This window comes from Pagrus pagrus (genome assembly GCF_965226575.1).
Source record: "Pagrus pagrus genome assembly, chromosome: 1".
Lineage (NCBI taxonomy): Eukaryota > Metazoa > Chordata > Actinopteri > Spariformes > Sparidae > Pagrus > Pagrus pagrus.
Genome location: NC_140185.1, coordinates 20,624,270 through 20,651,502, shown reverse-complemented (window position 1 = coordinate 20,651,502; position 27,233 = coordinate 20,624,270). Strand labels below are relative to the sequence as shown.

At 38.4% G+C, this 27,233-nt stretch overlaps 1 protein-coding gene across 2 annotated transcripts in view; it reads right to left on the bottom strand.

Moving 5' to 3' along the window:
• Positions 1-3,895: 3,895 nt before the first annotated feature.
• mettl15 (methyltransferase 15, mitochondrial 12S rRNA N4-cytidine) overlaps positions 3,896-27,233 on the bottom strand; it is a 47,412-nt gene continuing 24,074 nt past the window's right edge. For both annotated transcript variants that reach the window (XM_084356789.1, XM_084356790.1), the window contains exons 3-6: positions 22,462-22,598; positions 11,042-11,233; positions 9,501-9,679; positions 3,896-4,809 (exon numbers count right to left, since the gene is read on the bottom strand). In XM_084356789.1, coding sequence (XP_084212915.1) covers positions 4,400-4,809; positions 9,501-9,679; positions 11,042-11,233; positions 22,462-22,598 — 918 coding nt within the window. In that variant the 3' untranslated portion in view covers positions 3,896-4,399. The remainder of the gene's footprint in view (positions 4,810-9,500; positions 9,680-11,041; positions 11,234-22,461; positions 22,599-27,233) is intronic.

The window sequence follows — 27,233 nt, the reverse complement described above, 5'->3', positions numbered from 1 at the left end:
ATGAGCAGGAGGAAAGGTGATTGAATGATGAAAAATGAAACAATACAAACCAAGACCAAAATAGAATAACGGAAAAATAAAGTTCAAGTAATAATAGTAAGACTTTATACACCCTGCTCAGCTTTCACACACATATATGACCAACAACGACAATTAAAGACAATTTTACTCATAAGTGTAATACACACATGTTGTGTATTAATATATGGGAAAAGTATAAGAGTATAAATATAAATAGCACAGAGACAAGTGGATTACACATGATACAAACATGACTAGTACATGATAGTTGCACAGTGCAAATATGAAGGATAAAGTGTTCTTTATTTCAGATTATACAGCCCAATTTATATAACATGATGTATAAATATATTATAATGTATCTGCAGAGTAATCCATTACAAGTAAAACTCTTGCATTGAAAAAGCAAACGTGAGTTTTAGCTAAATTTACTTCAACAAAAAAATCATTATGCACAAAGTCAGGATGATACTATTATTATATTTTTTCTATTAGATCATTAATCATGATACAATAATGTGTTAGCAGCATTGTATTGTTTCCAGTTGGCCGATGTGAAGCTAAATTTATATGCTGTATATATACAATCTGTATATCCACATCTGTATATCCACATCGTATTGTGTAAATATTGTATAAATCCACGGTATGTTTATGTAAAATCTTACTTTGTAAAGTAACTAAAGCTGGTGAATTTAGTGAAGTAAAAAGTAGAAAGATTCCTTCTGAAATGTTGTTAATTAAACGTTGGTGAAGAAAGACTTTTAGACCTTTTGGAAAACAGGTCAGAAAAGGCTGAACTTTTGGTAGGTTGATTGTATTCACTTCTGGAGAATAAATCTGCTTTTTGCAAGATATCTTATAATTTCATCTACATTACCAATCTATCCGTCAACGTTAACTACAGTCACCGACACTTTACATTGCAACACGTTTGGATTTTCTTGACTGACATTTTCAAGTATAAAAGCTTTAAATGCAACAGTAACATCTGTCATAAACATCAGAAAGACGTATGCGAGCCCAGGTTGGCCACCCCTAGTTATACTCAGTAATAAAGCAATTAGTAAGAATGTGAATGATTGAGTCTTTAACTCCCTGCGAACTGAGCATACACTTGCAAGCTTGATTCAATGACGAGACACTGTTGTCATGAATTAAGACAAGGAAAGCTGATATTGAAATGGAAGCCTGACTTTTGTATTGTTGTCCCTGTGTCAAGTGAAGATCCTGTGCCTGCAGCTTTGTTAGCAGCACGTTAGATGTTGACTGCAGTTTCAGAGACGTGATTCAACTCCAGTAGCTATTAGAAACCTACCTGGTAGTCTATGGATTGATCCAAGCCTACAATAATAGCATCGTCTAACAGTATATTTACTGTTATCTGAGGTCACTGTTTCCATGGTGATTGAGAAATTGCAGTCAGATAATGCTCAGATAATAATTTCAAATCACTGATGTTCCTGTCTTATCATCTTCTACTGCGCTGAGCAACAAACATCACTTTTTATGTTTTGAGAATTTTAGACTTAAGTGATTCCTAAGAAAACATCAGGGAGACAACTTTGAAGATTACATTTACATGCCATCACCCACTCTGACACTGGTTACACCATTAAATAAAACATCCTTGTCTGCACAGTGGCTCAGAAAAGAGTATTACCATATTGAATATGATCCTTTAACCTGATACCTGAGACACCATTTTAAGGTAAAAAAGAAAAATATCTCAGTCACATATTTTATATTTATCCACATAACACCAAAACACCCATCCACAACATCATTTACACAATTAGAAACACTGCAAAAGTAGAAATACTGGAATAAAAAATGTCCTGCATTCCAAATGTATTTATTTATTTCAGTTTTCTAAATTATGTATATATAATTTGGAAAATGTATTTAAAGTATCTAAAGTAGAAATGCTCAGTTTGTACAATCTTAATCTGCGAAGTAGTAGTAGTAGAGTAAAAGACACACTTTATTACAACCATTATCAATAAACATTAGTTATTGTATTATATTTATATATTTTATACAACATTTTATATAAAAATATTATACGCGTAAATTGTAACTTTACAATAAAACTGGTTTGATAATTGTTTTTTAAAGCAATTCATTGTTTGCTGAAATAACTATTAACTAAAGTTTAATTAACTATAAATGTATCATTTACTAATGGTTATAAAGTAAAGTTTTTACTAAGCTACTACTCAGTATTTATTTTGCAGGATTAAGATTGTACATAAAAGTAACAGAGTTTATAAAACAGCCATTCTGCTTTATATTGTGGCAGAAAATGGAAATATTCAAGTACATAAGTATGTGTACTTAAAGAGAATACTCCACTGACGTACACAGCACTCCTCACCATGGACAAGAGATATTGTCCTTGTCTAGTCCATACATTCTTCTCTCTTGTCAAAACGAGGCACCAACATTACCCACAATGCAACTCAACCGCTGACAGTTCTGACGAGATGTAGATGTGTTGAAACTGCTGTACGTGAAACATTTTTATTAAAAAAGGCATTAAATAGCTCTGTATTCCAATAGCAATCGCTGTTATAGTGTTTGGTCAGTATCCCATGTCTCTCCTCCTGCTCATGCAGCAAACAAAAAATTAATTAGCTGGTATCCCTGCCCACTTTTGGACAGGAACTTAGCTAAAATGATGACAACGCTTACGGCAGGTGTGCGCCACAAGCCTCAACTAGAAATGAGGAGCTAGCTACAGAAGTTTGGTGAGATCACTTCTTTCTAACTCCACCAACCCAACTGACTGACTTCACTTGAGTTACTGTAATTTAGTGTGTACTACATTTCTGTAATCGGTAGATGCTGAGATAGTGTTCAAGGGATTGTATTATAACACACACAGTATACATTAATATGACGTTACATCCTGTGTTACAGGGTAAGATGGTGCCAGTACAAAAGCCCAATTAAAAATGTCATATAAACCTTTAAAATATATATATATATGTGTTCACTTCAAAAAGTTGGGCGTCTCTTGGTGTTTATTCTTTTCTATTTATATGAAAAGTGTCACGCATCAGTGTGAAATGAAGTCGTGAGTAACATTTTCTTACCCATGCTCACCTTCTGATGTCAACAGTGTGATTCAGTAAAGATCATGTGGCAATAAAATAGAAACACAGTAAAATGTCATGACATATTCCATCAACAGGGACAGTGATTTGCATCAACTCACATCCACTGATGTCAACAGGGAGACATTCAAACTCACGATATGGCATCATTTCATATTAGATTAAAACAGCACATAATTTTAGACACAGTTAAATGTTACTTGCGCCATTTAGTTTCCAAGGTAACGAGAAGGGTATATTTAGAGAGCACTAAACTGAGACAGAAGAAAAAAGTGTTAATAATCTTGATGGAGCAATTACAATTAATCAAAGTCAAATAGTAAAGATGAAAACACCTCATCTGCTTACAGCTGAAGGTGAGAGAATGCTTAAGAACAACCACCCAGCTCATTCAGCACCACTTCTGACACTTGCGTCACTCAGCATTTAGTGGCATCACTGATTCACTCGGTACAGTAGAGGTTTCACTTCAGCTAGTCATCAAGGGACATTCAGGGGAAATACAGACGTCAATGGGAAAAGGTGTTTCATTGTTATACATGTAGAGCTATTGAGCCACAATAACCTCCGTGATGTGATGTGATGTTGAACACTCAAAGTTGTCACTTAAAACAGTATTATAAGGGATCATTACAGGACTCTACACAAAAACGTTTGTAACATAAAACTGGGGTGAGCTTAGATACATGCACCAAATTGTGAGGCACTTTACAGTCATTTTAAGTACACTTTAAAAGACAAAAAGGCAAACAACACAAAAGTCACATACTTTTATTTTGGTATAAAAAGCTTTCAACACAATTATATCTATACGTGACACTTCAATGTTCAACCAGCTTTCATTCAGTTTGTTGTTCTCACAGTTGTTGCTCTAACTTAAAAGACGTAAGTAAACAATTCACATAAATACAAATCCCAGGTTTGTAACAGTTTGTCGGACGTAATGTAGGTGCCGACTACAAACAAAACTTATTACGTCATAACAATGTTATGTGTTGAAAACTTGTATGTTGAAGTAAACATGTATGTAACGCTGCGATCCGACCCTCTCACTGAAGTTACATAGTGCAGAAACAAGTGACAGAGACAGAGTCACCATTCAACCTATTACAAGTCACTGTACCATCACAATGATTTTGAAACTGTTAAGTATTTTAATATTGTTGCCTTACCTTGCTAAAGTTTAACTGTAAAAAGTTTCTCTGGTTATAAAAAAACCTCCAACAATTATATGAAAAAAGAGAAAATAGATGTTTTTGTTAACGTCTGAGCACTGCGCGTAATTTAGCAGAGCGTCCTCGAGGATTCTCTTTTACGTCGCCCTTTTCGGGGGTGATCACTTTTCTTCGCAGCGGGAGCCAATAACCACTTCCACCATCTTTTTTGTCCTTCCTGGTGCTGTGCTCCCTCGAGCTGAAGTGATCTAGATTAGACAAGTCTTCTCCCTGGAGGAAGCGTTTGACTAGTCTGTCTTCCAGTGAATGGAAGGTGATTACGCAGAGACGCCCTCCAGGTCTCAGTGCTGCCTGGGCCGCACGCAGGCCTGCGTGTAGTTCGTTCAGCTCGTCATTCACGAAGACACGCAGAGCTTGGAAAGTCTTTGTAGCAACATGCACCGGCCGGTTGAGTCGGTCTTTCCTCGCGTAGATGACAGCAGCAGGAAACGATCCTAGAGCAAAAGAAATGGTCTGAGAGTGGAACTGAAGTATAATGCACTACAGCATTTTGTTGTTACTGTATTTTTTTACTGACACAACACAAAGATGGATGGAGAATAATATAAAAAAGTCTTTGAAAGAAAAATATCAATATAAAGTGAAAAAATATTGGATAAGTAGAGGCTAAAAACAAAGGTTTACACCTTCATGAAGGGTGAATGAATGAAGGAGTGTGGGCACCTTTAAGGTTGACTAGTCATTTGACAGAAAGTTATTACTCATTATATTATTATAAATAATTCATTATTGAATAATTGTTTTAATGTTTTCAAATGCCAAACAAGTAATAGTTACAGCTTATTTAAGTAGTTGTCCTTAAATGACACAAAGTAGACCACAGCTGTATATTGTGTATTTCATGAAGTTAATAACCAGTTTAAGATTAACTATGTTAAATTATTGTTGGCTTTTTCAACCATGACAACATACATTTCTTTTCAAAGGGCAATGTAATATACACTGCAAAAAAAGCCAAAACAGCCAGTGAACACACTCATGGGCCAACTCTTCAGGTCAAGACCACAGTCTACATCTATTTAAAGATCTAGAGACAGGTTGAAGGAGGCCATCTGTGCCAGACTTAAACAGCCCACCATGAACAAAGTGGGGGAGAGGCTGCCACACCACTTATCGGCTATCATACCACCGGGTGTGTGTGTGTGTGTGGGGGGGGGGGGGGTCACCTCAGCTCAAGGAAGCACGGCACCAGGAAGGAATAAATTTAAGGGCAACTCCACCAATTTCACACATTACAGTGTGTTTACAGTACTTGGGGAGTACTCCTGCTTATGTGAAAATGTAGTTTAAAGTCTGTTGTGGCTCCAGAGGAAGCTGCATGTAATCTGATAAACTGCCTCCAGTGATGGCTAAGTGGCTAAGTTGCATTGTGGGTAATGTAGGAACCAGGTTTAAAGGAAGAAGAATGTGTGGTTCTGCCGTATTGATTTTGATCATTTGTTTTTAAACTGTCAATTCCAACATTGTTATGCTGTGATGCCAGACCAGTGGACTGCTTTTAAAACATGCCACAATGCAATTTAGCCACTGAGTGACATCACTTCAGGAAATGTACCAGATTCCACGCAGCTTCCTCTGAAGCTACAAAAGGCTTTTAACTACTTTTTCATGTATGCAGTAGTACTCCCAAAGACCTGCAAATACACGTTAATGTGTAAAAACAAGCACAAACAACATAGAAGCCACTGAGATCTTTAGCAGGACTGAGTGGCAGGTCCATCAGAGAGTCTGTGCGGGGTTGGTGGAGATGGCTAAGGTGTCACCAAAGTACCAAGGTAAAGGTAGGTAAATGCCTCTCAGCATCTTTCAGTTCACTTCAGCTCAAAGTAAATCTTACTGAGCACAAACGATTATTACCCTCTGGGCCTTGATTACAGTTTAAAAAAATGTTTTGTTTATTTTTGTAGTTATTGTGCTCTTGATGGTGCACTTAGTCTTGACCTGCTGCTGTTAAATAAAGGGTTATTTAAGTTTCTCTTCCTCACCACAACATTCCTCTTTAACACTCCTGAACATTTTGTTCCTACTTTTTAAAAGTGGAGACTTTTCCATGCAAAGAATGTTCCAGATGCCAAGAAAATCGCAGTTATTGTGCACCTGTTTGACAGATAACATGCAGGGTGCAGAATGTATTTGGCTTCAGGCACAAAAAGGTCAATAAATGAAAAGTATATAAAGTATATACAAATGTACATTTGTAGCACATTACAGCTTGGAAAATATTAAATGTATATACGACGAGTTTGTAAGATCCACCTGATTACCACCACACAGAGGGCTAAAGAACAATTAGAGAGTTATATAGACCTAAAGAGAAACTGCAATAAATAGAGAAGTGAGTGATGTGGCATTTCTCTCCTCCTGCACTAAACAGCCCAAGGTGTGACTCACACTGCAATCAATACAATGCCTGCACAGCAAGGACCAGCCCTGGTCTGGCCTCACCAAGCCATATGCTCTCTCTCTAATTCATCTTTCAAAGGTCCTACAGACAGATCCATGGAGAGAAGAAGAGATTAAGATGTGCACATACGGAGAAAATCAGGTAGTTAAGAAGGAACCACGACATAGTGAATGTATGACACAGAACATGTGGAACTAACAACACAAAACACTCGCTGTGATCTCAATCGTAGACTGCCATATTTGATGTTTGAAGCGTGGATCAACAAAGGCAAGAGCACAGCTACATTTCACAGCAACAGTGTTTGATGCTTTGGTGTGACCGGCCGAACACAGGAGTGTGTTGAGGACAACAGAATAAATGGAACAGGACAACATTGACACAACTTTGTTTGAGGTAGCACAACAGATGTGATCATGAGAGCCAAGAAATCAACAGAAACATGTGACTGTTGGGGATGATGTGGCATCGACACAAGCTTAGTGCTTTGTCACACAAGAAAGCTGCAAAAAAATGTCTAAATGCATTTTAAATTGGCAGTGATAGTATTTATCCTAAAGGTGAAATAATTAAGTTCATTACCTCACGTGTTTTTTTTGCCACAGTTGTTGCGCTGGGTGGAAATTAACGTTAAACAGCTTGTTGGCATCTCTAAATCAATGCATCCATGTCCTTCCCTCTGGCTAATCAAAACACACAAATACACACACACACTCACACAGTTAAAACAAGGTGATTATGAATGGTGGCATAATGTTGCTAATGCTGATGGTTTTCCTCACTTGAGTCCTGCTCCAAGTGTTCAGCAAACAAACTTGGGTTGATTTGGCGAAGCTGCGATTTTCATTTCAACAATGATTAATAAAACAAATAGTTCTGCTACCTTTGCATCTGTGTGATTGTGGTTGTGTTTCCGTGGCTGCCTGTGCCATGTAAATGTGTTTTTATGTTAAATCTTCAGGTCACTTACATGCTTTTCATGCCCTTCTTGACTGTATTAGCACATAAAAGGACAGCACCTACCACCCAGAGGCCAGAGACATAAAACTCTGGAGGTTCTTCACTAAAACTCTAGGCGCACACAAAGTCAGAAACATACTTATGAACTCTTTTTGTCAGATTTGTAAAGCAATGCCACGGCTTTTAAGAAGCTCAAATCATGTTTATAAATGTGATATACACCCATCCACCACCCTAACCTTCCCACCCTTTCCTCTAACAATACAACATGAACGTCACCCTGCCTCCCATTCTGGCAAGAAAGATTGGCACTGCAACAAATCGTGTCAGAATCGCCCAATATCAACAGACCTCTTGGGATACTGAGATGGTGTTTACAACATACTGGATCATGGATAAAGCTGTGTATATGCATGGTTCTGTGTGTTTCACTGCTCATTAGAACTGTCAATTAAAAGAGGTAGTGCAATTGAATTTGTGTTGTGTCGATTTTTGTGATTGTGAAGTGATTTTGTTTATGGCGCTCAAATCAACTGACGTAAACACAATCAGTGAAGGTGCCTAACAATCTAAAGAAGTGATTTGATTCTGACTTTACCCTTATTTCTCCACATTAACATCAACAACCCATCACCTTCTCCATGGTTAATCACTTGCAGATAGCGATCTGCAATTAACCAGGAATCATGCGTATGCCTGGTGTGAACTATGCATGAGTTTTTACCAATGTATGTGTGTGAAATGGTGTACATATAGTGTTTGTGGGTACGAATCATTTATATTTGGCACTCACAGCCAAGTGCAGTATGTTTATAATTATGCACAATTTTATTCAAATACTGAATAAAATAAAAAGGTTACCCTTTAGATGCTGATGCACACAAATTTAAGTCAAAACAAGTCACTTCTTTTGCTCCAATATGTCTCATTTTCATCCAGGAAATTTAACATTTTAGAAAACTACCCACTGCTGTGTAACGTGTAACATAACCCATGACTAAAAGCCATTTCTTATATGATGTCTTAACACCACCAGGTCCCTAAACACGCACACACAAGCCCTCTTCATGTCTCTCATAACTGTACATTTTCTTCCTGTCAGCATCACTGTCACAGTTGGTCATACAGTCCCACTGGAACTTTCTTAAATCAAGACCTCACTGATTTTTCTGAATAAACATCGGTGGTGACTCGCTTTGCTCTTCAAAAAGATTAAACAGCTGCTCTTACTCACAACTCTTCTCCCAGGGTGACACTGACGCACATACTGCTCTGTGCAATAACTACTGAAACGACACCTCACTTGTTCAGCAGCTCAAATCTGGAGGCATACGGCTAAAAAAAAAAAAAAAAAAAAAAAAACAATCAGCGAAGACAAACAATGTAATCCTGGCTTTATGCACGACTGTGTCTTATGTGTGTGAGCATATGTGGGTGTTTGCATTTGTGTCAGGTGTGTGTGCATATTTGTGGGCAGAGAAACGGGGGAAATGACGGCTACTGTATTGTTTTCAAGGCATTAGCCACATTCTGTTCCAGCCACCTCGAGCTGTGTCTGTGTCTCAACTAAAGGAAGACGCAGAAGAAAGGCACCCAAAACAGAGACAGCAGAGAGGATGATGACTGAGGTCACAGTCGACGTAATTTTCTGAGACAAATACGTCCCACCGGGAGACAGCCTTAATAACTCCACTCGTGTTTTATTTTCCCTTACAGCCTCCAGAATGCTGCAGGGAATTAATCAGGATAGTGTTGAGCTACCTGCCACCACGCTGGCCAGCTGCTGTGTCCGAGTGATGGGGCTGACACGGCGTGCCTCCACAATGGCTGAAGCTATTTTCCTGGCGTGTCTCTCTTCCCCATATGCAAGGAGGATGGATGCAAGAGCCTGTTGATCTAAGGTATTCACAACGTCAGCAGCGCAGGGCATGTCGGGGTACCTACGCACAAAGAGAAGCCCAATTAAGCTGCTTGACGTCACGTCCTTGCTGACAGGGGCGAATCCTGACAACTCTGAGATACAGCTGAAAACCCTTATGGCTGACAGCGATGAAAAGAATGATTGTAAGGGGTTGAAAAGAGAAATGCAGCTTGAGCAATAGCTTCTAATGGGGTTATCTAAGCAGGTTGATTAATACATTATGCTGAAATTGTAGAGGGATCATATACATTTCTGATCACATTAACAAAGCATTACATTACAACACATATACATACACATATTAAGTATATACAAATATATATAGACATGTATATACACAGACACACATATATACTGCACATTTATAAACATATATTGTACATATATATATATATGATCATTTACATTCACACATAACTATAACAAACATTTTTGGTGAGAATCTATTAAATTTGGTTATCATTAAACAACTGTACCAAGATATGTCCTAAGCAGGACATTTTGTTGTTGTTATCAGCAAGTATATACTTAAAACATTTTAGGAACGTTCTTAAAAAACGCCTATCACCAGCTGCTTCAATTGATCTGTATGGTTCATCACTCTGTCTCATCAAAGTTTGCTATTACATTTAAATTTACGAAGAACAACATTCTGAAAGCGCAGCTTAATACTGTAAATTCCACAATTCATGATGAAATTACAACATAGTTTTGTTATACAGGCAAATTTACAAAGTTAGCTGCATTATATACTTGATTTTGTGGTTATCTCACGACCTACCTTGCCAAAATTCAAAATATGAGAGTTTCTTTGATATTTAATCCCAATGACTTGAGGTATTGTTCAAAAAACTTTGAGGTCCTGATCGAATTTAGGGAACATTCTCCTTCATGGTTACTAGAAATCAAGGCCGAATATTCGTCGGAGATCGGACACGAACTGAGGTCTTTGTGGTCAAACTCACAAATTTTGTACACATAATCTTGCACCTGATGTCTCCCTGGGAGTTTTTGTAGTAATCTAACATCACTCTTCTCCTTTTCTTCTTCGCTATTTAGAAAGAAAAGTTGTATTCGCATTACCACAAAAAACTGTTTCAATATTTCATGGATTTTTTCTGTTTGTTTTATGAAGTTTGTCATTTTTAAATTGTATCAATAAATTTAGTAGAAAAATAAATTAAAAGAAACATTTTTCTGTGTTATCGTAATCTTTTTTTAATATACAGTGAGTACTGAAGCAATTTTAAGGAACCAGTGATTCTGATCATCCAGCAACTCCCAGTCTAGTCTGGTCTAGTGTTCATTCACAGTATGTCCAGTTATTCAAACTAAGATCCATCATCCTTTCCTGAACAACCTTATGCTGAAAATCTCTCACCTTTCTCCATCCATTCTCATATCCAAGGGCCCATCCCTGCTGAGGGAGAAGCCTCTCTCCGCCTGATCCATCTGCATGGAGGAGCAGCCAGCATCCAACAGGACAGCATCAATGCTGCCTGGCTTAATATTCACGTTAGACATCAGGGCTTCAAGCTCGCTGAATCGGCTGAGCAATGGTTTCACACGACCACTGAAGAAAGGATGGAGGGAAATGAAATGAATGGCACACTTGGACGTTTGTCTGTTAATGCATTTGATACAAAATACTGGCCTTATATGGAAGGAATTAGAAAATAAATGCTAAATTATTTGCATCTAGTGCTGTAATTTCAATTTCACTGTCATGCAGCTAAAAAACAACATTGCTTTCAGGAGTTAAGAGGACCATGAAAACTAAAAATGGAAAGAAAATAAGAGAAAGATACATGTATAATGCAGTTTTTTGTGCATGTCTTCAAATTACTAAAAATGAAATGGTTTTCATCTCAGCCATGTTTTGTGTGATGAATGCTCTAAATACAGTTTGAGGAGGTAAAAAAAAAAAAAAACAGAGGTTGCTTCTCATACAAAATTAATCGTTAAGTTGTTAGGTTTACCCAGCTTGCTGCGTTCTGTGTGTTTCTACTGTCAGTTACACCTGGAAGCTGCCCAGTACAACCACGGTCTGACCTGCTGGCCACAGAAGGCTACACTGGAACAGTTTGAGGGTTAGCAGCTGTGCTCAAGGGCACCTCAGCCTGGGCCATGACTCAGGTATGACGGAGCACAAAGTGTTGCTCTTTACTTCATCTAACCGCAATGGAAATGGTTAGTGAAGTCTCCTCTTCAATTTGTGGAAGATATCAGTATTGTTTTTCAGTATCAGTATTTCATGTCATGTCAACATCAGGCAAGTCAAGATAATTTTAAGCAGACATGTTCATGGGGAGACCATGTGAGATATACATATCAATGGAGACCCACAATAGCTTGAGTAACATTCCAGTCAACCTTTTAAACCAGAGTCAGGTGTTTCCAGGGAGGCAGACTAACCATCTTAGCTGGCATACTGAGATGCTTCCTTGTCACCTAGCAAGACCATGTGTACTCAGTCACTTCCTCATGCACGAGTGGCGAGATCCTCCAGCCACACTCATGCATTTTTCATGTGACCTTTTAACATTGTGTGGACAAAGATGATGGCAGAAGAGAGCAACAGGAGTTACCATCTATACATTAGGAGGAAAAAGGTCTTCTCTAGCCTTCTCCACCCATCTGGTTTACCTTCAGTTTTCTAGTGAAGTTAGTGATCTTTAAACAAAAGAGATCACAAATATCGGATTGTCTTTTCTAACAACTCACTTTGTACATCACAGACCCACTGCAAAAGCTAAGCTGCTGAAGTTAAACCATCCGCATCCAGCACTCAATGTGTAGTCAGTACGAGGGCAACATGCATTTTTAATCGGTTTTAAAAGTTATATGGAAGCCATCAGAGAGGGAAGCCCTACTCTGGTTGTCATGACCTCTGGTGAAGGATACGCGACTGCTCACATGACTCTGGGACATTTTAAACATTTTCTGGATCCACATTTCTTATTCGACTTCCAACTATTGGTAAACCTCATTTTCAGTTTTCCCACTGTCAAAAGAAGCATTCATTAATAAAATAAGCATGAACAAACATTTTCTCCGTGTCTAGCCATTCATCAATGCTGACACATTTTCAAGCCTCGCACAACTAATGCGGCTTTTCCAATCACATGTGCTGGCTCCGCTTGACTCGGCATGTCAGCCCAGCACGGAATGGATGTGCATTTCCATTACAACAGGGCTACCTGCTTGAAGGTGTGTCTTTAACTGATGACACGCTTGTCCTGAGTAGCAGTCAAAGGAGCGACTGTAAACACTCTTCCACCCTATCAAAGAATATCCGCTAACAAAGCTCAGCTTATTCAGTTTGTTTCACTTCCTATAACTTCACAATAAAAGTCTCCTGTTATTTAGTAATTTAAAAGCTTTTATTATGAAGCAGCAAAATAAGGAAATGTTGGGTTTTTCACAAGCAATAATGTAACATGATTCCCAAAACAGCTGATAGTGAACATGATGACAGTTAAACACAGCAGATGTCAGAAAATACAAACAGGGATGCTGGAGAGAGCGGAGGACATTGAGAGCTGAGCACACGGACTTTAAAAATGTCTGTCTCTTAGGTTTCCAGCATTGACATGAGTTAAGTAACGCAACACAGGCTAGTCTGAGGGGAAGAAGGGGGGTTGTCACAGATAAGCCAGAGTTGCAGAATGTCACGGCAGCCCGCTTGGAGGCGGGGCAGCAGGGGCACTTTAACCCTAAACTAGAGAAGGTCTTCCTTGGCGCAGCATGGCGCAGCACAGTTTGGCTTGACTCAGCGCAGTAAAACTGGCAATGGTGAAGCAAACCAGTGTGGCAGTTGACTTGTTGCAGCCCCATAAAACTGTATTTATGATCGACAGATATTGATTCAGAGCTATTAGGTTTTGTTAGCGTGCCTCTGTCTATTTCTAGAAAATGCCCAATTGAAGTTTAGTCCAAGCATATTGGTTGACAGGTGCTTCAATAAAACCTTGTAGTCCATTTTCTTCATTCTACCCGTTTACTGAAAAACAAAAAAAATGGTAAAACGAACAAATAGCACTGTAAGCATGACAGTCAAAGGCTGTGGCTGAACTGTCTTATTGCTAAGGAAGGTTCCTAACTGAGTGAAATGAGGCAGAAGTATCGAAGTGGCAGCTGTGAATCCTCTCAACGCTATGGAAAGGTGCTTCAATGCTTCCTTTGTATCTCCTTTAGCATATAGGGTACAAGTGACGATCCTTAAAGGAAGGAAAGATGACAATGCTGTCCCATAATTCCTTGCAGCCTCAGTGTAAGTGATTCTCTCAGCACTGCAGTTGTCCTTTCCTAAGTCCTTATGAATTACTTTGTACATCTTTCCTTGCACTATTCTACGGAAACCCCAAAGGGCCATGCATTCATACATTTTATTTCCTCCGTTTACCCGTGATAACGAGTAATTTCATTTGTTTTCTTGAGATCTCGAGTTATTATCTCGAAATAACAACTGCCGTTTACCCGAGATAACGGGATAATTTTCTCGAGATCTCGAGATAACGAAACTTTGTTTTCCCGAGATAACGATATAATTAATTCGAGATCTCGAGATAATGACTGTGATATGATAGGCCTGAGATTATTGAGACGCCCGGGACCTCATAGCTGGTCAGCTATGTAGTTAACGACGACATCAGGCTCACTTAGATTGCGCCGCCGATATAGCTGAAGCCTTGCTAACCGTCTTTTCAGATTACGCACACTAATGTGTATATTATCTGTAATAACAAGGCATAATGCTATTTCAGCCTGTGTCAGGCCTTGATTGAAAAGATATTTGACGCAGTGATCGATATGCTCCTGCTCCTCTGACATTGCTACACTGAATGATGTTTCCTGCAATGATTAATATACTACACTATCGTTTTGTTTTCTCAAGATCTCAAATTAATTATATTGTTATCTCAGGAAAACAAAGTTTCGTTATCTCGAGAAAATTATCGCGTTATCTCGGGAAAACAGCAGCACTTTAGGGCTTCCGTACTATTCCCCTGCAGCCAAAGACTAGTGTGCACTCTTGGCTCTAACAACTATCTAACAACAGATAACCTGGTAAACATTTTAACCAATCAGAAGCCGAAGTTGACTGCAGTCATTCTTACGCTGCCTACCTAGAAAACATTGTATTGTTCTTAATGGTATCAATGGCTCTAATAGCTTTGGTAAGCAACAGCACCTGGATCTGTTTTAACATCTGTGTTAACATTAGCTAGCACTGGCTAGCTGTGATCAAATGATCTTCTTCCCGCGGAAAAAAAAACGAGTCTCTGCTCTTACATGTATGCTGTGCACTTTCAGATGCTTCAGTGAATCTGATTTTTCATCCATCTAGGAATGGAACTAGGAATCTGTGCACATAGATTGAGTCACTGCTGTCAACACATGAACCTCCATCTGGAGAAGGCTTGCTGTTTTTAGTGTATGCCATCCAAGCTAGACCACAATAGCCACATAGCGCTCATCACACAAGCTCCCATTGACTCTCTCTTTCTACATATCACAATGGGTGCGTTTTTAGGCGCACTGGTGCACCTCCATATACATTTTAGCCAGAGTATCCGTAATACTACAGTAGTTGCAAAATGCAAGTTAAATTACTGCATAGGCTACAGGAGTCATGTAAATGTTTGAATTGCTATTAGCTTCCAAGTGGCTACTGCTCTTTTGTTCCTGTATAGCTTTATTATGCTAGTTTATTTATTGTAAAGCACCAAAAATGTATATTAAATATTTCTTGAAGAAAAAAAAAGCTCCATACAAGCTAATGAGGGTGTGGCAATAAGAGTGCTTGGTATCAATCAATTTAAAGATAACAATCAAAGGTATCCAGACCCTCCTCTTGTGTACTGTAGAAGATATTTTATATATTTTAAACATTTCCATTTTATGTACACAACAATGACTCCACGTTTCTCAAGATTAACTAGGGGCATTCAGGGAAAGAACACAAATTGGCAGGTCCTCTATTTCAAAACCCACTGAAGACAAAATGGCAAGGGAGCATCTCACCCACGCTGCCAGGGGCCTCCTTTGCTTTGCTGTTGTTATTCACTATCCTGCACAGCGATTGATTTGTTAAAAAATCTATAGTAAAGGCTTTGTTGTTCTCTCTCATCACCTGCGCAATCCCTTCCTGCTACTGCCTCCTCAGTAGCACTCAACCCACAATCTCCAATTTCTAATTTTTTTTCCGTTATGCAAAGTAGCAGCACAAACTATCTTGTTAGTGAGATTTTAAAAACTTTTCTAGTTCATTGGTTTAAGAACATTTTAGCCATTCAGGATTCGAGTGGAAGCCTATTTACCAAACTGTACAGAAGAAGTGGGCATAGCCGCCGGGTCTGAAAGGTGAAGCCAATAAGGAAGTGCCTCAAACCTGCATTCTTTCTAATGGCCAGCAGGGGGCAACTCCACTGGTTTAAAAAATGAGTTCAATTGTATAGAAATCTATTAGAAATGAACCTACTTCTGAAAGAGTCAAGGGTCAAATCAAGTGGATTTCACCATTGACCCTTTCAAAGTGTGTTTTCAGTTCATTAAAAATTACTGTAACATTTTGGTTAAAATACCTCGTTCAGCGTTCGGTTGTACTAAAAGACTTACAGCCAAATGTTAGTTTTTTTCCTGGAAGAACATTATGTTTTAAGCCAGTTTGAGCTAGCCGAAATTAGCATCCCAATTAATAGCACAGTTTAATGTGAATTACGAATCAGATCAGATCCAACTCTTGCTCCTCCCCAGCGCCAAAACAACACATTTGAGCCTTACTAGCCTTACATTAGCCTGCAAACCAATGGGTGATGTCATGGTGGTTACATCCACTTCTTTGATACACTCTACGCTATTTACTGCAGGCCAGCAGTATTGTGCTGATGATGGGCAAAAGTGCACACAGATCATTCAGAGACATTTGTTGCTGTTTCTTTTGTACTTGCACATGATAAGATTTTTCCCTTTGATGATTGGGGTATTTTTATTTTTTACATGACATAACTTTATTTACGATGAGAAATATGGCACAATAGTAAATATATAACATATTGACATGAGATTTTTCAGTGATGCCAAAAAGATGCCAATGCATCCCCAATTAAATGCTTGGGGCATGTAAGTTGGGATATTTATCGTTGTTTTAAATGAATAATCAACATTCTCACAATTCTATACTTTTTACAATACATAGCACAGTTAGCTAACAGCTAACAATCATCCCTTTACAGTGAATGTTTGGCTCATCCGTCAGTGGCTGAAAGTGTCAGCAGAGGTAGAGATGGAGTGAGGGGACAGACCTCCACTGACTGGTGGGCCGTGCCCGCTGAAGAAACCACAAGCTTTCCAACAAGTGTTACACAAGTTAGGACTGCGAAATAAACAAAAGAATAAATTCCTTGGTTTATTAGTCTTCGGGCATAGAAAGAATATGAGATGGTCTATGCAGAGTACATTATCTGGGTAACTGAAGGCATGAAACATTTTTGTGGTGCTGTAAATGCCAGTCAGCATAGTAACTGACAAACAGGGTTGAGAGCAGCGAGGAGGGAGGAGTCTATCTTCAGAGAGAGTGGGAACCCACGGCTTTATTTGGGGGCAGCTTTGAGGGAGTTCATGTTATGCTTCATTACGTAGTACGCTACATAATGAAGCAGTGTTCCCAACCCTGCCCAGTTAATGTGCATGAATGGAAAAAGGTTAAAGTGATACAACTCAAATCTACTAATCTGACACAAAAGAGATCTCAGCCTTTTTTAACATATTCGTATAAATCATTTTATACGCAAATAACAATTTTAAGACTATCATTTTTAAGTCTTGTAATAGCTAGCTATTATACACTACTGAAAGTTCTATCATGGTAATAAAAGGCTTGTAATAAACTGCATTTATGTTTTACCAAATGACTTTTTAATTGCTTAATTAAAATTCTGAAGTCTGTGCGTCCGCCCACACGCAGGTGATTCCACTACACACTGCGACTTCTTCTACATGTTTTTGTAAGCCACTGAAGGATTTAAAAATATGCAAAACAGTTACATAACATTTCTAAATTATTAACTTCTTTATGTGGCTTAGACACAGAGTTGGAGATATAAATGCCTTATGTAAGGTCTTATATTATTAAAGAGGACAAGTTTCAGTGGTGTATGTGCTGAGGTCCAAGTGTGGGCTCATAATTGCTTAAGAGATCTGAGCTATTTATAGTCGTAGCACCCCACAACATTGACATCATGCAAATTTTTTTTATTTTGGCATCTCAATGGATCAACCTCACACTGAATATGATTTTATTTGAGATACTACAAAGCTTTGCAGACTGAATCACAGGATATGTGACAAGCCAGTGACAAACATTAAAATCCAGTGCTGATAATACTAGTGTGAGTGAACAGTAAAGCATAGCAATAGTCTTTATTTCCCATTGGGCTGTACCGTCTTTTTAAGTGAAGACACCGCATACCAGGTACAACTATAAGTTATAAGTTTAAATAAAGTTCAACTGCTATTACTTAGCCACACTAGCGGGGGTGGCAGTTCGTCGGTCGTTGGCTCACCGTTAAACAATTTTGATTATTACCATTTGAAATGACCTGACAATTCTTTGATCGATGTCCATGAAAACTGGCACAGATACAAGGATGACTTTGATGACTTTTCCTCTAAGGCAACTATGAAGTTGATATTTGTGGTTTTGTGTGACATGTCTCAACTTCTGTATGGATTGCCATGAAATGTAGTCAAGGTGGTTAAGTTCCCATCAGGATCAACTGTAATAACTTTGGTGATGCCTTAGCTCATAGGGCTCTAACACCAGGTTAAGATCAACTGAAATCTTTATTTTATCACCCAATATTAGCAAAACTACTGGCACTTGCATCGGCATCATCATCATCCTCACACGCGTAATTTGTACAAATCTGAATGCTGGACAGTTGTGCAGTCCGTGTTGATTTGTCCTAAACACTGAAGGGTTATTTCTCTTCAGTCTCTCACTTTGTTTCTCTCCTATCTGGACATTTATGGGGATGATTCATAAAAACCTTTGACCAATGCTTTTTTCTTTATCTCAAGTTGATACATTTTCACCTTGTGCACAGTTCTTTGTGTCAAGTTACACTGCCTTGTGAAAATTTTGTGTCTAATCGTGTCTTCCAATTCCATTTTCTCTGCAATCAGGCCGCCTCTAAAATGTATCTTGCATTGAACTGTCTTGTCTTATTTAAAACGTGTTATGTTTTTTGTATCTGCACATTTCAGCGATTCATGAAGCAACACACCGAATGACGACTGTTCTATCATTCTCAAAAATACAAATCATATATATTTTATTAGAATATCTACATTGTTAACAATCCTTTCCATTAAACCAGTTATAAAATGTATATGGATTATAAGGAAGGATAATAACGAAATTACTTTTTGAGTGTCATTACATTAGACAATGAAATGTTCCTGGAGCTTTCAGATTTCTAGTTGGTGACCTTGTGTTAAAATGTATTTTTATCAAACAAAAGTCAATAATGAATCATCAAGCATCATTAAGACATTGTTCAATTTGCATGAAACATAACATTTTGTCTACATTTATTTATTTCCTGACAAACCGTCCCCTCACCAAATATATTTCCTTGCATTCACTTGTTCTTGTGAAATAAGAGAACACTCAGTGAGGACATCAGGAACCTTCACAGCAGCCTCAGTCTAAGCGCATGCTCGTTCAACACGATGCTGCCTCTTCACAAATCAAGCCTGAAATATTCCCTTGTGTTGACCTGCTCAGTTCCTTTACCTGCGTCACTGAAGCCTGAGACAAGATGCTGATTGATTGCTTTCAGCAGGGGAGCAGTGATGAAAATATCTACAGTCCAGTGAAGAAAAAAAAAAGATAAAGGCTACAAACACAGAACCAACAAACAGGTTTGTCTTTAGAAATGTGTTTTATTCAAAATTTCAATTTGTGCTACCCCAGTTGACCCAAGGAAGGTTATAAAAAACCTCCCTGTGAATTATTTATTCACAATTAAAGCGACAGGAAAATTGTGAACTTGTGGCTTAATGTCTGTTAATAACTCGTTGGTGGCTTTGCCATCGTCTCTTGGAAATGACTGTTAAATGCTCCCCTGCTGTTATTTTTTATCATCTTATTTTCTGGTTCAAAACCTTGTTTGAAAATGTTGCTTCACAGATGAGGAAAGTTTCCAAATATGGAAATCTACAATTCCCTGGATGTTTGTGATGGGTGATTGATTGATTGATTGATTGATTGTTGACTGATTGATTGACTGATTGAGGTTATTAATCAACTAGATAGAACTGAGAGAACGGCTGAATTGTGTGTTCTACTGCACAATGCAAAGATGTTACACTTTGCTTTGTTTTGTCACCATAAAAAAAAAAAAAAGATTCCACCAACAATCTTGCTCATCTCATTTGGCAAGGCACTTCATTGGCCAGTCACATAAATACAAGTGCACATCCCTGATAGATTACTATTACCCCTTTTACACTTGACAATAACCCACTTACAATGTAATTTTTCCATTAACATTACTATTGTCATAAATAAAGCTAACATACTGTATTTGCCACTGCAATACCTTCCTAGGGTTTTAAAATCCTGTCTTTGAGAATTACGTATGGTTTTGCAGTGTTTTGACATCTGATTAGCCTTTTAAATACATAATCTGTTACTACAACTGGAACTGGATCATATTTCAAATCCCATCGGTACCTTAAACAACAAGCCCGCACCAACGCAGCCCCTTGCATTTTACCATAGGGCTGTTTTTGGTCTGAATCACCACTAAGAATGCTGTGGTCTCCTTCCTACATAGCTAGCTCCTTGCTACATCTATAGCATCCAGTAGCGCAAAAAAAACAGTGCTATTGATGAGACCATACAAGCTGTTCAAAGTAGACCCGCAGATATAACTTTTAAATTGGTGAATGGATGGCTGAAAATTACACTGATGGGACGGCTACTATATCACTTGCTAATAATTGGTTAGGACAAAACTAAACGAAAAAAAAAAAACCTCTTTCGCAGGATAATGTGAACACAATGCCAGGCTGGATGAAATTAAAGGAAATGAGAGTTTATTCAGAATGCCATGTTAGATTGTCATTCATTGTCACTCATTTATAACATTTTCATTACATCCTCACTATGTGGACTGATCTCTGAATTAAAGATTTGTCAACTTCTATTATATCAGGATAAAACAAACGCCCACAGTAAACGAAACAATACAAAACACAAGAAAACACGTAATACAAGAATGCAAAATAAAGATTCAACTGAACCAGAAGAGTTACAGCCTGAGGACAAACTGTACAGTCACAGTAAGTGATAACATGATTGAAAAAACGTGCAATTTGTTTTATGATAGGAGAATACACAGTTTTCAATGAGCCAAAAGACAAAGTAACCAAAATATTTAGTTTCTGTTATATTGTTGTGATAACCAACATGTCACTTGGTGTAACCTTAACACAGTGCACAGTGCATGCAAACAGTTAATCTTATATCACATCGGTCTGTGTGTGACTCTATGTGCACACATGTAAATCCAGTGTTGCCCGACTTTGCTTTTCAACAATCTTGGTTTCTTTTCAGATTTATAACATTTATAACATCAGCTTCGAAGGCGAAGGGAAGTCATAGCAACAACAAGAATGGTGAAAAGCAGAGAACAGCGAGGCTCCACATGCGGAAGACAAATCCCATTGAAGAGATGGATGAATGTCTTTGAGGGAACAGAGAGTAACTTTCATAAGCCTGATGCTTTTTAATAAAACGTTCGGGGGTGAAATGACTCTTTGTGTCCTGTGAAACTGGGTTCAGATTCACACCAACACTCAACAGTTTGCATCGAGGTTATACTTTCCTCAAGACATGGGAGCACAGAGGAGAGAGAAAATCCTCTCATGCACTGCGTAGGCTGCCAGGGTCTTTTACTCAGGCTTCCAATAATATTGGTTAATTGCTAGATTTCTCTAGCTTCTCTCAACTTGCATCACGAGTAGGCGTGGAAGAGTTTACAGCAGGGGTATATTGCTGCTGACAGAATACAGTGTTCTCATTCTCTCTCTCTCTTAATTGTCATTCCCTGCTCACAGGCACATTGCTCTGGCAGATTCCCTTGAGAGAGGTTTCCCCAGAATCTACGTAAAAGGATTCCTTCCCACGCCATGGTCTTAGGAACATCTCATTTTCATCCACCCGCGCCTTGCTGATGCACACACACCCTCCCTCTCACCCTGGCATTGTGTCCTCGTGTCTCCCTGTTCTCTCACTCTCATGTTTTCTTTTCCTTTTTTTTCTCTCCCGCTCGACTTCTTAACTTCTCTGGGCTCTACTCACCCCCCCTCATTTCTTATAGATCCTCCGTGGGAGGCAGCATCTCCCTCACACTGCAGGCGTGGGCCCTTACTCTGACAAATGACATGCCGGGCCCACCAGCTTTGCGTGGGGGGAGAAAAGCTTTAAGTTAAGAAGGAGAAATGGATTTGATTGGATGGTGAAACTCAGGGGCTGTATCTTGGCGAGCAGTATTTGATCGGGGTTCCGGCAAGAAGTGAGAAATACAAGGAGAACTGCAATACTATATCACACCTACGGTATGTTTTAAGAAATAATGACCACAAACCAAACATTGCTCAAAATGGTCAAGCTGTCAGCTGAGACCATAAAAATGTATGGCCAAAACATGATATAGTATAAACATTTGTCTAGACAGCTTATAACATAAGCTTTAAGTTGTTGATATTTTTCAATAAATCACTTACAAGTGTTCCTTGGCTAGCTGCTCGGCCAGAGAAATGGCTGTAGGATCTCGGTCTAGGGCCAGCACTGTGACTTCAGGAACCGTATTCAGTATGGCTTTGGTATGACCACCACCTCCAAATGTCATGTCCAGGACCACCTACATGTGAGAAAGCAAGAAAACAACACATTCTTCTCACACCACGACTCCATATACACTATTAATCATCATCATCATCATCATCATTTTTTACTTACAATGTTAATTTTTCAGTGTTTTAAGTGTTTTAAAGGGGCTCTGTGGAGCGTCTGTGTTGTGCTGGAAGCCGGTCGTTAGTTTATGTTAGCAGACTCCATTTCTCAACTAACGATAGCTACTGTTGCTCTCCAACAGAGTCCAACAGACATCCACAGTCCAGCAGCATTAAACAACCTAAACAAATCGTCCACAGGCTTGTATAGGCAACTGAGAGAAACGGGGAAGGTCTCATTTTTCACGTCAAGTTACAATTGCACACATATGGCCAAAAAAAAAAAGAAGAGTTAATACATGAAAATTGCTGTAAATTGTTAAGTAGAGCCCCTTTGAGTCACAATGATGCACTTTTAAGTGTCATATAAACCTGATGTGTCCGAATCGGTCTTACCTCTTAATTACAAGTACTATATTAAAGCTGTAATTAATTCCAAATTTACTTCCTCAATATAAGTAGATTGAACTGATTAAAGGGTGGTTTTTGCACTTCAATAATGGAAGATTGATGATTATAATTCAATTATAAATCTTTATGATTGCACTTTTTTTCACAGTCATATTTAGTTTTTGCCTTGCATTTACACGTTATTTAATTATATATGTAATAGTGATTGCACAATGTACATAATGGCTATAGAATAATATAACCATCAGCATTTAGATTGATTCCTTATAAACTTTTCTACTGTATGACTGTATTATTTTGACTGCCACCGGGCATGTGGTCACCCTGGAAAAAGAAGGTTAGCTGGTGATCCATTTTTATTATAGACTAAATGAATGAATAAGCTCTTGTTTTGTCCTGTATTGCTGTTATTTGCGACTTTGAGGAAAATGGAAATGATCTAACTGGAGTTGTCTTCGCAACAGCAGCGCCAACAATACCACTTGGAAATGCTATGGGGGAAAAGTTGTCTGTCGGCACTGTAAAAAATTGTTGTTAAAATGTGTAACTATTCATTAAAGTTTAATTAACTATTATTTGACCATTAATTAATGATGTTTCTCACAACGTGTTACCACATCCCGTATAAGAAGCAAACAGGAAGGTTAAAGATCTTCCTTAAGCTCTTTTCATGTTGTTATTTTGTTCTTCCCATTGCATTGTACTACAATGTGATACATAAAAAATATATGGTAGGAAGAGTTCATCTGAAAAAAAGGGACACAAGATAAACATGGGAGCACCAGCATCAGTTAAATCATTATATGATATGATATGAAATTAAATGTTCTTTAATGTCTTGCATGTTCTAGCAAATGTTATCTGTTTCTGTTTAATGTTGAAATCCCACAGCAGTGTTTCTGTAGACCAACTTAACCATTATTTAGCCATCAGTCACCACAACCCCATAAAAAAGAAATCTTTGGTCTTAAGTTTGATGCCTCCAGATTTCATCAGAACTAAGCATCAATAATTCAAATCAGTTGAAGCTGATCTAATCAATGATTTCATATTAACAGTGGATCAAACTACGTGTAACGTGAAATATGCTGCTTTTAGTCACAAACCCACAGTATTATCACCTGACTCCCTTTGCTCTACAGAGCATTTTGGCTCCTTTTTCCCCGAACTTAAGGGAACTTTGATTCACTCTGTTTGCTCTCAGTTTAATTTCCATTAGCAAAAGGACAAAGCTCTGATAAACCCCGTGTTTGAGCAAGGATATTTGTAAGTAGAGGTACACATGTAATCATGATATACCAACTTTTATATAGTGTTCGTTTCAAGTTCCAAGTCAGAAGTATGACTGAGAAACTAATATATTTGACTTGCCTTTAGGGAATCGCATGAAAATTAAACAAATATGGACGCCTCACATCAGCCAAAGACCGTCTTTCCACGTGGCAGAAAAGTTAGTGGATAAGACGTTATTGCTTTAATGCACTGTATTTTAATCCTCATATGACAAACTCTATTTTCATACAACTGTCTTCATGACGTTAACACACGCAAGTCGTTGACATGGGAATCTTTCTCATCAATACCATTATTCCATCTCTACTGACCTTTATCAATTCATGAGATTCCATGGGAGTACCTGATTAACTAAAGGTCATATATATATATCCCATATGACAAGAATGTGGCATGAGCGCTGGCAACATCACTAGGAGAAACCATGGACACACTTGGCCCACAGTCAGCCGTTAAAGAGGACACTTGTTCATCCTAAACACTGCAGGGGTGAGTTTTTTCTTTACTCATCCCGTCCTGACTGAGACTGACTGTGGTGTTTGCCTCAACTTATACTACTTACAAAAATGTGCTGCTCTAATTAATCGATTGGTGGAGATTTATCTTTCTTAAAATAGAGAATACGTAATATTATTGGCTACTGCAATCATAACGCACTGGTAATTTTGGTAACAGTGATGAAGAGACTTTTTGATGCATGCCACCAAAACATTGCTGTAGTTTTCTGGTGTTATGACAAAGCCAACGAGGCTGCCAAATGGCCAACCACAGTTCGAGTACGAGTCTGGGTACATTTCAAGCCATTTTTGTGGTGTCAAAACCGGCTATTTTTCGATCTGTGATCGTGGCGACCAAAGCAGGTAATTTCAGCTAAACCATGATTATTTCCTAACCCTAACCAATTTTTTCTTTTGCTCGGAAACCTAACCAGAACATAAGCACAGCATTGTCACAAGAGGGAGATAGAAAAAATTCAACCTAACCTAAAGTTGCAACATAAAGAAGTTCAGTTTGGTTTGTTGGTCTGTGGTTTTGCAGAAACGTACCTAGCTAACATGTATTCTGGCGCTTGGATTGGTAATTTCGTTGAAGGTAACGGTGCGTTTCATTTGGTCGCCTGTCGCTTTAACCTCCGAGAGGGGGAGCTAGAGAGTGAAGAAGGAAGTCTGATAATAAGACTAAACATAACCTGAATTAATCTTTGTCTAACACCAAAAGACAGCGACTCTCATGATCCTACACTACTTACTTTGGTCTTGTTTTGAAATTACATTCTGTGCGTTTAAAATGATTATCTTTTTCGATGACAGAAATTAAAACTATTAATATTTTTTAAAAATATTTTTAAACCGTTCTTCTGAAAATTCTTTCAAATAAAACACAAAACTATTATTACAATCCTTTGGTTACCAAAGAAATCATTTGGTTTTCAATCAATTTATTCTTAAAACAAAAACATAAATACCACTAGATATATGCTCGCGTAACTGAATGAATGAATGAATGAATGAATAGCTACTTCAGAATATACTTTGCATTTGTATGTCACTGTTATAGCGACTTGCAAGCATGTATTAATTGTTTAACACTATTTATTAATCATATCCTGAGAGGGAGGGAGTGGGAAAATATTTTATCAAGGAAACGTCCAATACCTGCCAACCATCCTGCGTCTTAGCTGTTAGTCAGTTAGCTGTAAACTCAGCTGTGTTCATGAATTAACACTTGGAAAGCAGAAAACATCTCCTGCCCAGGCATATTTCCTTCTATACTTCCTGACTGAAAATCACAGCCCTGCACTGACTGTACGGTCTGAGATTGTTTGAATAACTGGTTGGATTCTGCTTTACTTTTTTTATTTTTTTTTAAAATTCTTGTTCTGTGATTTATTCTAATGTCAGCAAATGGTGGGGAACAGATGTAAAATGACACAAAAGGAAATGCCAGCTATTCCCCACAAAAACATTAAACATGTCGATCGATAGTGACGTTGAAGGTGGGGTGTGTGCGTGCATGTGTGAGGGAAGAAGTGATCAATGGCGGTTCCCTCTCCTTTCCAGCGCACAGCAGCAGATGGGGAGGGGGTGTGGGCTAGTGGGATGAGTCACACGCATAATGAACTTGCCTGTTGTGCTATTCAATACAAAAAAGGAAAACGAAAACAGAAACACAAAAAGCAAAGTAGGCTGGCTTATATCGAAACTGTCGACACAAGCGACCAGGAGATAAACTAGTCCTCTGCTGGAGTGTGCAGCACTTGTCACAACAATCTTTTGTCACATCTTCAGGAGGCTGTAGCCAAAAGAAAAAAAGGTAAAGCCTATTCATGTGACTGGTGCAAATGATAGAAAAGACTGCCAACTGAACTCAATATTCTTGGAGGTGGTTGGTTGGAAATATAAATACTGAATGTTTATTCACGTTTGTATCACTGCTGCACTGAGCACAGGCACTATCTATCTTTATGAGGTTGAATACAAGTTTTCACCCTCACTCACTCAGATACACACAGCAAATGAACTGAAAATTAAGTGTGTGTAACCAAAAATTGAGAAATGAATGTTTACAAGGTCATTTATAAGGTAAATTGAAAATCTTGTCCCCCTCACCCTGAGGGAAAACAAGCTTCTTCAAAAGCCCTGAATGCTGCTGTGAAAATCTTTGTCCAAAAAGCCTGGTGCTCCTGCCACCAGATGGACAAAACAACTTCTTGAAAAGATTTGGTGATAATGGGTTTGGCATTTGCGATGATGATTGACACCGAACTTGGGGAGTGAGTCATTCGCATTGATATTTCATACAGAGGGGTGTCAGCGAGGCTCTCACCTAGACCGGGCCTT